At 37.0% G+C, this 13,346-nt stretch overlaps 1 protein-coding gene across 1 annotated transcript in view; it reads right to left on the bottom strand.

The window, feature by feature from the left end:
* Window positions 1-13,346, bottom strand: part of Ly75 (lymphocyte antigen 75) — a 110,973-nt gene that overhangs the window by 22,170 nt on the left and 75,457 nt on the right. The window contains exons 33-34 of the mRNA XM_090342779.1: window positions 12,704-12,826; window positions 10,727-10,894 (exon numbers count right to left, since the gene is read on the bottom strand). Of these exons, the coding sequence (XP_090198905.1) occupies window positions 10,727-10,894; window positions 12,704-12,826 (291 nt within the window). The remainder of the gene's footprint in view (window positions 1-10,726; window positions 10,895-12,703; window positions 12,827-13,346) is intronic.

Genomic DNA, 13,346 nt, shown 5'->3' with positions numbered 1-13,346 from the left:
TGGAAATCGAATTAATTTTTTAAAAAAATAAAACCTATTTTTTATCACAATTCGGCAAGCACATTCTTGCTACTTATCCAACTGAATTTTCAACATACAGAAACACACCACACACACACACACACACACCCTAACACAAATGCTTAGATCAAATGTGAAAGATCAGCTTTCTTTATAATTGACAAAGCCTAAAAATAACATGTGTCCTTCAATAATTAAGTGGCTACACTGTGATTCTGTGCTACAAGGAAGTGAGTTATCAAGCTACAAAAGTTATGGGGAAACCTGAAATGTGCATTATTAGGTGAGGGAAGTCAATTAGAAAAACTAAATATTATGATTCTGACGATATGACATTTTAGAAGAGGCAGAACTATGGAAAAAGAAAGAAGAGGAATGATGTCCAGGGGTGAAGAAGGGATGAATAAATAGAATGAATGGGATTATTAGAACAGTGAACTTACTCTGTATAATACTAATGCTACATAATATAAATATAGATTTGTCAGAATTGATAGAATGGATCTCTGGCCTTGGGATGGAGCACATTTGGTAGAGTAGGTTCAATCACAGCATTGAGAAGAAAAAAATGTGTAAAAACTGCACACTTGACTTAATAACAATCTATCAATATTGGCTTATTAACTATAACAAATGCACCATGTTAAGGAAGATGCAAATAATAGAAACAGGTGTACATATATGGCACTCTCTGTACTTGATGTTCAGTTTTTCTGTAAAATTGAAAGATCTCAAAAAATTAAAGCCTATTAAGCAAATCAAGTTTAACTTTTCTTAGTCCTCTGATAGTCCAATTTGAAGTAGAGTGATTATATCAGGAAATCTGACCCCAGGAGCCTGGAGGGCCACTGTGTGAGAGGCAGGTAGAGGCCATCATCATTAACGGCTGGCCCCTTCACCCATTCTAGGTTTAGCCTCAGCTACAGTGTCAAGAACTCACTCATCTTAACTTAGCTCATCACTGTGATTTTACACTCTAGTCCTGCCAAATACAAAAGAAAATGAGAAAAAGTCCTGAACAATCATGCAAATTAGAGAGTTCTCAACTCACCTCCTCATGCCCACTCATAAGCTTTATTGACATGTAGTATTTTCCTTATTTTCAAATAATCATCAGTCAACAATCTTATGAATGAATCTATTTAGACAATGAACCCATTTCAGCTGTTCTTTTTATTTTTCTTTTTTTATGGGATAACATCTATATCTATTTTTTATTTCATTTTATTGTCAGGATAATGTATGGAGGGGTTACAGTTACGTTTGTCAGGTAATGGGTAGTTCTCGAACTTTGATACCTCTTCTCATGTTTTTGTCTCCCTTCCCCTCTCTCCACCCCTTCCCAATCAGCTTATCAACTTGTTTTCTCTCTTCCCTTCCCTATTTCAAATAAGCATATATACAATATATTATTTTTCCTTTTCTTTCTTTCTTTCTCTTCTTTCTTTCTCTTCTCTCTCTCTCTTCTCTCTCTCTCCTCTCTCTCTCTCTTTCCTCTCTCTCTCCTCCCTCTCTCCCTCCCTCTCCCTCCCTCTCCCTCCCTCTCCCTCTCTCTCTCTCCCTCTCTCTCTCTCTCTCTCTCTCTCTCTCTCTCTCTCTCTCTCTCTCTCTCTCTCTCTCTCTCTCTCTATATATATATATATATATATATATATATATATATATGGTGAACTCAGGGCCTAAGCACTATCCTTTGGCTTTCCCAAGGCTAAGGATCTACCACTTGAGACACAGCACCACTTCTGGCTTTTTCTATGTATGTGGTACTGAGGAATCAAACCTGGGTCTTCGTGTATGCTAGGCAAGCACTCTACCACTAGGTCACATTCCCAGCCAGCAATGTTATTTTTCTAAGTCATTTGAACTAAGGCACTTTTTTCCCCCATTGATAACTGGTTCATGCTACCTTTAATTTTTATAAAATTATTGCTCTGTATGGAACACCTAACGTGGACTCACTAAAATATAACACTATAAAGTCTGCTCCAATCCTACCTCATACCTTTAATTTTTCCTATTCTTGCTCCTCTTTGACCTCAATGCAATTTCTAATTCCTCGACTTCGTTTATGCAGCCTAAATTCCTGTTTTCCACTTTTCCTTCCTTTGGGTCATCCAGTTAGCCAACTCTGGACCTGAGGTGTTTCTGATTTTCAGTTTCCTTTTCCAGCTTTGCTATTTTATAACTGAGGACAGAAAGAGGAAGTCAAGCAGTGGGCCCCGGTGGCTCATGCTTATAATCCTAGCTACTCAGGAGGCTGAAATTTGAGGATTATGTTTAAAGTCAGCCTGGGCATGAAAGTCCATGAGACTCTCATCTCCAATTAACTACTAGAAAACTGGAAGTGGCACTGTGGCTCAAGGGGTAGAGTGATAGCCTTGAGCTGAAGAACTCAGGAAGTGCTCAAGCCCAGAGTTTAATCCCTATGACTGACCCCCCAAAAAAGTGGGAGGGGAGAAAGAGAAAGTCAATCCATTTTCTTGCTGGTTATCCTTGCAAATAAATGGCTTTGAAGTTGGCTTCCTTTCTGGTCCGCTCTGGATTTCTATGTCTTCTTGTCTTCCTGTTCTCAAGCTTATATTCTCATCCACTGCCCCTCTTCTCAAGACCTGACTTCGTATTCAACAAGAAAATGAGCCACACAGAGATACACACCTTGAAATACTTGTCTGTAGTTCTTTCTTCCTATTATGCTCTTAGACAGGAAGACATGCTTTCTTGTCCCATCCATGTCTATTTTTTTCTTTCTTTGGGCTTAGAACTGCCCTTGGGCATCATCTTCTCCAAGAGCTCCCATTAATGACCTCCTGTTGCCCTGCATGAACAGTTTCTTCAATTTCACAGGGTTTGTTTTTCTTCTGTGCTTCTAAACCTGTGAACCTCACTAGGTATAGTGGCACTCATCTGTAATCCAAGAATTCCAGAAGCAGAAGCAAAATGAGAATTTTAAGGACTTCCTGAGCTACAGTAGCGACTAGACACTATACAAAAGGAAAAAAAATGGCTGAGGATACAGTTCAGAGTTAAAGGGCTGGCCTAGCAAATCCCCAACGTTGATTCCTGACACTATAAATAATAATATCCATATACCTCTGTTCTACACTTTTCAGATTCCCCCTTGCTCTCTGTGTCATAAGTTCTATGACATTTCTCCAAGCATTCCACACTTCCACCATATTTTTCAAAATCTTACATTTCCCATTTCATGATTCCTCATCACGTTTCAGTACCCTTCCACTTGGACTCTGGTCATTTTGCTAAATTCCCCAGTATTTTCCTAATTCCTACCATCATCTTACCTGACTTTGCCTTGCTATTGTTTAGCAGTTGGGTCAACATCAGTTTGACCCTACACTATATTAAAAGGCTATACTGCCTTAGAAATTGTCAGCACTCATTACCAACTCCTATAAGGTCCCCAGACTTGGGACTGCTGAACACTCCTTACACCTGAGAAAATCAGGTGTAAATAACTTTAGACAAACAGAAGGTGAGTCATCCTCTGTCTTTTGGCTTTCCATAGACTTTTTTGGACTTGATGAGAAACAGAGGAGCTGGAGTGAAGTTGATTTCTGGTTTCCTAGCTTCTTTCTATCAATTGAAAACTAGTTTGTGAAATGGTAAAGAGGTTTCTTAAGTACTGTTTGAGGGAAAAAAAAGAAAAACAATGGGTATGCATGTGTGTGTATACACATGCAAGTGTGTGTATATATACATGTACATACTTTTTGAATTATGTTCTAAAATCTAAGTGCCAGTGATTGTATGTAGAGATTCCCTTCTTGAATACTTGTTTGTTAAATACGTCATTTGAAATATGACGTAAAAATCAATGTTAATAAATTCTTTAATTAAAAAAGAAAAACAATGTGTATGCATGTGTGTATACACATGCAAGTGTGTATATATACATGTACATATTTTTGAAGATGTAGATAGAGTGACTGTTTTAATTTAAAAAATCCTTCTAAGAATTCAAATTTGTCTTCTTCAACATGAGGTTGTTGAACTAATTAATAACAATTAGGTCTTTATTTCTTCAAGAGGTTTTAGGATTAAATGAGCCAAAACATGAAGGAATGAGGACTTCATATTTTTCTCTAGAAAACTCCTGTTAGTGGGGTTAGGACTGAGAATTATTAAGACAATCACAGTCATTTGCAAGAAAGAATTTCCATACTGTGATGGGAAAAGGAAGGGGAAGAAGGTGGGGTGGGGATATATAAATTTTATTTGTTTCCTATGCCTCACCACTAGGTTTTTCCTTTCTCTCTCTCTCTCTCTCTCTCTCTCTCTCTCTCTCTCTCTCTCTCTCTCTCTCTCTCTCTCTCTCTCTCTCTCTCTCCTTCTTCCTCTCCCTCCTTTCCTCCCTCCCCCCTCTTTCTCTTTTTAGAGGCACTTTTTTATTGTTATTTTTTTGATCATGGGGCTTCCACTTAGCTTCTTGGAACTGTCCAAGGCTAGCTCTCGAGCACTCTGAACCACTGTGCCACTTCTGGTTTTCTAGTGGTTAACAGGCCGTAAGAGTCTCAGGGACTTTCCTTCCCAGGCTAGCTTTGAACTACAATCCTAAGATATTGGCCCTCTGAGTGGCTAGGATTACTGGGGTCTGGCAAGGCCTCATTTTGCAAGATCAATTTTGTCAGACTTATGTAGGGCTGGGTTAGTGAGGGAAATAATGTGTTGTCTTTAACCCTTCTGAAATATCTGGAACAGGGGAAATGAGGAAGGAAAACCTGAATATATGAGAATTTTCAGAGGGGTTGGTAATGGGCTGGGATAGGATCTCTGGAGAAGAGCACAAAGAAAGAATGAAAACTAAACAGAACATAGATGGGAGCACTGCATTCTTCTTTCCCCCACCCCCATACTTACAGCCTCCTCTTCTCTTTTCTCTCTCTCTTTCCCCCTCTCACTTGCTCGTGCTCTACCACTTAAGCCAAAAGCTGGTTAGTTGGAGGTATAATCTCCTGGACTGTTTTGTTTTGCTTTTTTTTTCCAACCCAAGATGGCTTCAAACTGAGACCCTTTGACTTCTGGAGGAGCTACAATTACTGTGTGAACAAAAATTGCTTATCTTGGCAGCATAAAGAAACATGGAACAAGAAGAATCCAAAAAGAAGACTAAAATCAAATACGCAGAGATGTAGAAAGGGTTATATTTATTCTTTAAAAATGTTCTCAAAATCTTTAAGAAATGATCTGATTTTATAATATCTGGAAACATCATACTATACATCTAACACAATAAAGCCAATCTAGAGATGGTTTTGTTTAATAATAATTAACACATTTTGCTGAAAAGATAAAAGAAAACAACTTTAATATGTCATCAGTGCTGTGCATAGCTACACTTTTATATCAAACTGGCTTAGTTCTTTGAGGAAACTTAATGATTAAAGTATATAGATCACAGGTCAAGACAACTAAAATATGAAATATATTTCAATAAAATATTTTAGGGCAATTCTAAACTATATTAAAAACTGTCAGAAAATTATTTACAACTTTATGATAGTATAAACTCTCTAACCTTCAAATCAATTTATAGATTTTATACAAAAATAAGTAAAATTGAATCTCAAGAAACCAGATATAGGGGGCTGGGAGTCTGGCCTACTGGTAGAGTGCTTGCCTAGCATGCATGAACACCGGGGTTCAATTCCTCAGTACCACATACATAGAAAAAGCCGGAAGTGGTGCTGTGGCTCAAGTGGTAGAGCTCTATCCTTGAGAAAGCCCAAGGACAATGCTCAGGCCCTAAGCTCAAGCCCCAGGACTAGCACAAAAAGAAAGAGAAAGAGAGAGACGGGGGGAGGGGATGGAGGGAGGGAAGAAGAGAGGGAGGAACGGAGGAAGGGAGGGAGGAAGGGAGGAAGGAAGGAAGGAAGGCCACAATGCCCAGGCCTTGAGTTCAGGCCCTAGGACTGGCAAAAAACAAAAACAAAACCTCAAAACAAATATAAATACCACATTGAGTGGATGCCATTATTAATATATTGTAGGTGACAAAATTAAAACCATAAAAGTTTCCTTACTTATTCAAAAATTTCCTTATTAAAAAGATTTCAATAAAATATTTTATGGCAATTCTAATTTAAACTAAAAACTATCTTAGAAAATTATTTACAATTTTATGATAGTATAAATTCTCTAAACTTCTAATAAATCTATAGATCTTATACAAAAATAAAGTACAAATACATGTTCAACAAACCAAATATGTACCCTACTGAGTGTATGTCATTATTAAGAATATATTCTAGGTGATAAAATTAAAATCAAAACTATAAAACAATGTTTCCTTAGTTATTCCAGAATTTACATAACTTAGTAGTAATTAAAAGTTAAGAGTTTCAGTATAAAATTCTCATTTGTACAAATGCCAGTTACACAGTGCCCTCAGTAGGTTCTTTTTTCTGTTTAATGCATGTAAAAAAAGGCAATAAAATAATAAAAATTCTTACAAAAGTTGACATGCTACATAAACTGTATGAATTATAAAATCGTCAGTTGCATCTCAAATCCTTTCAAAAAGGAAAGTTAAATGCAAATTACAAAACAAACACCACTGTGAGATATTGTACTTATCTATTCCACCAATAATGTTCTCATACTTTAGCAACGCTTACAAACTAAATTTCTTTAAAATTTGTGGTATTATGAATAATTAGGAACAGTAAACAATTTTATTTATGTACACATCTTTGGTATAAGAAGGACTTAGCCAAGAGGCATCACATTGCTGAGTAAAAAGTAGGTCATACTTTTTAGAAACTAAGTTCTAAGTGCTACCAGTGGCTATTATGAAACTACACTGATAGTATTTACAGTTGGGTTTTTACCTTGAGGTATGAATTTGGTATCTGGCCTATTGCTCTTAAATATTGAAAGGTAGATGTGTGACAATAATATGCCACTTTTAATTATGTAAGTTAAGATGTCAATAAATACATTTATACTGTAGATCCCAACCACATTCACATTAGTTAGACATAATACCCTGTAAACAATCTGAACTTCAATTATAGCTGAATTCTCTCCATTTTCTTTAATGAAATTATAAACATGACATTTAGTGGAGAATTCATTGTGTATATCAGCATAAGCAACCAAACAATTGACCAGGTACTTGAGACTTCTACTTTGGAACAGAAGGAAGACTGACATGAGGAAAAGTTTAAGTGACTCATTTTTCTAACACAGTAGTGCAATAATTTACTCGTGGAAAGAAGGAAGCATGATCTCATCCTCGTCTATCCCTTGTTCATACCGCACAGATGAGAAGCCTGCCAAATGGAACCGGTTTCTCTGGCACAGGAACCAGAACAGCCCAATGATGAATGTTAAGATGCTCAGCACCACAAACGTGATGATCATTCCTCTATAATCAGGGCCTGCAACAGGAAAAGGAGTGACACTGGAGGACAGGTTGCAACAGTGATCATTGCTATCGATCTTATTCTGTGTGCTCCATGGACTCAATGTGCAAATGACTGTTTAAACATCCAATTTGTTCTCACAGCAAACACTGAAGCGCTTTCTTCTCAAACTTAACTCTTTATCCTTCCATTCAAATCTCCTTTATTTTCATGGGCTGTTTAAATTTTTTTTCTTCCTAAAAAGGCTGTCTAGATAGATTCATTCTATTCCATGTATTTCTGGATTTTGGTCCCATGGTTGAGATATAACTCAAGGCTTTGCATATACTAGGCAAGGGCTGTACTACTGAGGTACATCCTCAACACGTGGTCTCATGACCTTAAATGCTATCTCTATGCTGATCAACTCATCTCTCACACAGTCAACTGTATATTAGAAAGCTCCATATAAGTATCTCTTCCTCATGTTGACAACTCAAGAGTGGCCAGAACAGAATTCTTGACATATCACCTTAGCATTGTTCCCATCTATTCCTAACTCTTAGTTGTTGTCTGTTCTACACAGCATAGAATTGAAATTCTTTTTTGTTCTTTGGGGGAAGTGGATACCAGAGTTTGAACTCAGAGTCTCAAGCTTGCCAGGTATACATACAGGCATACTCACAATCTAGCTTCTACCTAACACATGCTCTATGAGCTGTGCCTTTCTTCTAATTCCTGCTGGGTTGACCTTTCAGAACTCAACTTCAGCACCTCACACTCATTTACATGTTTTCCCTGGTATCCTAATCTACAGTGCCCATACATCTAGGCTTGACCACCCAATTTGGGACTATTTGATTTTTGCCTTTCTTTCAGAATATAACCTGCTTGTATAGTTATGTTTCCTCTATTACACTGTAAGCTTGTGAGAAGGAGGGTCTGATTTGTCTCGTTCAGGTGCGTCTCAGTATGTAAAACAGGGTGTAGCATATCAGTGATAGAGAGATAAATGCCAATTATTGCAAATAGAGTTTTCTCTCTTAATATTGGTATACTCAAATGGGAAGTTTTGTGCTATATGTGTTAAAATGTTACTGTGAAATTTTAGAGCTTTCTCAAAAAATAAGTTTATTTTTATGGTTATTTTATATGCAAATACATGATAATATGTAAGAACAAGCCACTATTTTTTGGTGTCAACTGGGGTCTGTTCCTGACCTCTTTTGTTCAAGGCAGCCCTCTAACGCTTTGAGCCACAGCGCCACTTCTAGTTTTTGAGTTATTAATTGGAAGTAAAAGTTTCAGGGGAACTTTTCTGCCTGAATTGGCTTTGAACCACTGTGAGTCTCAGATCTCAGCCTCTTGAGTAGTAGGATTTCACATGTAAGCCACTGGTACCTAGATAAATTATGATTTTTTAAGAGGATATTCTGACTCCTGGGCATTTACCCAAATGTCTATAAACAAGGACATACTAAAGTTTTGAGCACAACTGTGTTCATTGCAGCATTATTTACCATAGCTGAGATATGGAACCAACCCAGTTGCCCCACAGTAGATGATTGGATCAAGATGTGGAATTCTATGCTGCCACCAGAAAGAATGACATCACCTAATTTGTAAGGAAATGGAAAGACTTGGGAAAAAATCATATTAAGTGAAGTAAGCCAGACCCCCCAAAAAACATAGGCTCCACGGTTTCCCTCTTGTAAGAATTAGTATACATCTAGGATTCTCCTAGCAGAGGATCACAATAGCTCACAAGCTATGTACACATCGCCATACTGGATGAGGCTAAGCAAAATGAACTCCAGGATATGGAAACAAGAGGTTTATTTTTGTGATTGTTGTTCTTAATGTACTATGTGAAGTTATTTCTTTTCTCTCTTTGTGCCCCCTATATTTTATCTCATGTTGTTATTGTATCTGACTTTGGTACCTGGTATATTGTATATATGTTTATTACTTTATTTGAACTACGGAAGAGAAGGGGGAAAACAAGATGATTGGAAGGGGTAGGAGGAGGGAAAGTGGGAGAAAAACATGGGATGGGGTATCCATGTTCAAGAAGTAATGTACCCACTAACTGATGAGTGTAACTGTAACCCCTCTATACATTGCCCAGACAATTAAAAAAAAAAGATATTCTGAACATTTTCGGTATTTAATTTTTTTTTGCTAGTCCTGGGGCTTGAACTCAGGACCTGGGCACTGTCGTTGGAGACTTTTTTTTTGCCAGTCCTGGGCTTAAGCTCAGGACTCGAGCACTGTCCTTGGATTTTTCTCAAGAGTAGAACTCTACCACTTGAGCCTCAGCACCACTTCCGGCTTTTTCCAAGTATGTGGTACCAAAGAATTGAACCTGGGTCTTCGTGCATGCTAGGCAAGCACTCTACCACTAGGCCAAACTCCCAGCCCTTGGAGACTTTTGCTCAAGGATAATGCACTGCCAGTTGAGCCACAGCACCTCTTCTGGCTTTTTCTGTGTATATGATACTGAGGAATTGAACTTAGGGCTTCATGCATGGTAGGTGAGCACTCTTGGCCCCTTATGTAGTTAAGTTTAGTGTTGGATTGTTTTAAAACTAATCACTAATTTTATGGAAATGGGAACTAATTAAAATAGATATTTCAGGTTTCTATACAGTAAAACTACAGGATAAAATACATCTAAATATGAATAAAATACATATACTTCAAAGAAATTCCCTATATTATATACATGTGTGAAATACCACTGTGAACCCTTTAAACAAATGGCATACACTAAAAATAAGAATGACAAGAATGTAAAACAGGTCCTGTTGAAGGTCCTGGGAGTGTGGACGGCACACTGAGAAGGTGAAGGAGGGTGAATATGGTCAAAATAGTTCATGTACATGTGTGAAAATGGAACAATGAAGCTTGCTGAGATTGGTTTAGGAAGAAGGGCAAGGATGAGGCAGAGTGACAGAGGGGTGAGCCCAATCAAGATACAATGTATACATATAAGACATGTCAAAATGAAACTCCTTTGCACATCTAATTAATGTTAACAAAAATGTGGGGAAAACTATAAAAACTCTCAAAACAGAAAGATTATCTTTTAATAACTTTAATAGCTCCCTTTTTTGAAAAGGAAAAAATTATGTAAATTCTGGACTGTAATTTTATTGTAGAATTCTAGATATACTGTGCATTTGTTGTTAGCTATTTTTCAAGGAGAAAAATGTTCATGATTTAATGAAGATTTGGATATACTATATAACTACATCAGGACCAAGTATAAATTCTGAGCAAATCGACTCTGCTTATTTATCTGTTCTGTTAAACATTTCCTTGAGGATGGGCTGCACACTTACCCAGAGGAGCTTTGCAGAGGACTCTTCCATAGCCATGTGAACATTCAACTTTTCTCCAACTTTCATTTGAAGCTAATAAAATGCTACATTTCCCATCAACATTCTTACTTTTATTTTCCCATTTGACAAATGTTGCTTCTGATCCATCTAGCCAACTCCAAGACTGATCTGAAGAAAGATATTAAATATGTAAAATATGATTATATCCACCATTACTAAATTACTGGGTTCAAAAGCATCTGGCTCAACTAATTCATTTACTTTGAACCTTGCAGTCTCTCTCTCTCTCTCTTTTTTTTTTTTTTTGCCAGTCCTGGGCTTGAGCTCAGGGCCTGAGCACTATTCTTGGGCTTTCTCAAAGCTAGAGTTCTACCACTTGAGCCACAGCACCACTTCTGTTTTTTTTTTTCTATTTATATGGTACTGAGGAATTGAACCGGGGCCTTTGTGCATGCTAAGGAAAGCACACTACCAGTAGGCCAAACTCCCATGAACAATGCAGTCTTATATGCCAACCACTAGTTAAAGAAAAAAATCTAAAACGAATAAACTTCTATGTAAGTATTTTAGCTGTACTCATCCTATTTCAAGTGCTCAATAGTTGTGATTGGCCGATAACCCACCACCTTGGATAGTGCAAAAAGAATGAGAACATTTTCATTTCTGTATGAAGTTCTGTTCAACTCTAATATATACATATACATATACTACATATACATATACACATATATTTTTTGCCAGTCCTGGGGCTTGAACTCAGGGCCTGGGCACTATCAAGGCTCTTTTGCTAAAGGCAAGAGATCTGCCACTTGAGCTACAGCACTACTTCTGGCTTTTTCTTTTCTGTGTATGTAGCACTGAGGAATTGAACCCAGGATCTTGTATATGCTAGTCAAGCATTCTACCACTAGGCTATGTTTCTGGTCCTATTTTGTGTTTTGATGTGTGATCTGGTTAGTGTGCATATTTATTGTGTGAGAGACAAATTTGTAGGGATGGATATTTTCCTTTCTTTAAGACTGACATCATACCAATTAAGCTATTGTGGGAAGAAGCTTCCAAGAGGGTTTGAAGCATCAACCCCCTCCCATGTTCAATCTTTATTTTTAGCTGAGGTGGCACCACCTGCTGGTAACACACAAATGCCAGTTCATTTACTTTTTGGAAAGTATTTAATATTTTACAATTCATGTTTCTTTCATTTACTTAAAATTCAACTTTATGTAAAATGTGAAACAGATTTCTTATTAGTCTATCAAATTTGTACTTTTAATGCATTCTTTGTCAGTTCCAAGTTCAATTCAGACCTTGTATCCATTATTTTTGTAAACATTTTTCACAAATTCTTTGCTTTTTGTTTTTCTTCCCTTATGGTTTATTTCATGTTGTTACTGTATCTGACTTTGGGTCCTGATACATTGTATATATGTTAACTTGTTTATTTGAAATAGGGAAGGGAAGGGGAAAAGCAAGATGATTGGGAGAAGGTGGGGGAGGGAAAGTAGGAGAAAAACATGAGAAGGGGTGTCAATGTTCAAGAAGTAATGTACCTACTACCTGACAAATATAATTGTAACCCTCGACAATAAAATATAATTAAAAGTTCTCTTACAATCCATTCTCTACAATTTTGCCAAGCTTGATAAAAACATCAATAAGATTTAATTTTGATCAATGGTTAAAAATGATATTGCTTCCTTATTGAACACAGACACAGCTGTAGCAAAAGCCCCCTCAGGTTGGTCCAAGGATTTTAGTAATAAGACTATTCAACAATTCCAGTTGACAAGCTAATTCTCTAGTTCATTAAGAGCTTCCATCATTACTAAAGTTATTTATATATTTCTTCAATACTTGTAATACTTCAGAGCCAGCACATCCAGATCAATTAGAAGCAACTAAGCCAGACAATATATGACACTCTTTAGCAAGGTTGATTGGTATTTAGTGTGTAGCACACAAAAATACATCACTTACCACCAGAGTGTTGAAATAATCCAAGCCAAACTCTCATGGTAATATTATTAGTTTCCCTCATCAGTCTGCTCACAAATTTATTCTCATTTTCATCCTCTATGGTGACAAGCGTGGCAGAACGATCTGTTAGAGAAAATCAAAGCACACCTAATTAGCTGTGTGTTAACTAATCACTCTTTTATCCTGAGCTAGCTATACATTTGAGGAAATAAAAAACATTTTCATTAGAAAGATGACTAAAAAAATCAAGCTTTATAGAAAGTGTCTTTAATGGGCTGGGAGTTTGGCCTAGCGGTAGAGTGCTTGCCTAGCATGCACGAAGACCCGGGTTCGATTCCTCGGTACCACATACATAGCAAAAAGCCGGAAGTGGTGCTGAGGCTCAAGTGGTAGAGTGCTAGTCTTGAGAAAGTCCAAGGACAGTGCTCAGGCCCTGAGCCCAAGCCCAGGGCTGGCAAAAAAAAAAAAAGAAAGTGTCTTTAATATGCCAGGTAACAAATTCAGATACTGTAACAATATGAGATTAACCAAAGGGCAACAAAAAAGAAGAGAAATAATATAGTACATTAAGAACAACAATCACATGATATAAAGCTCTTACCTGACATATTGTATATATATTTATTTGTTTATTTAAAAAAGG

This window comes from Megascapheus bottae, chromosome 12, assembly GCF_031878675.1.
Source record: "Megascapheus bottae isolate mThoBot1 chromosome 12, mThoBot2.hap1, whole genome shotgun sequence".
NCBI classification, from domain to species: domain Eukaryota; kingdom Metazoa; phylum Chordata; class Mammalia; order Rodentia; family Geomyidae; genus Megascapheus; species Megascapheus bottae.
This window is presented reverse-complemented; position numbering and strand designations above follow the sequence as displayed.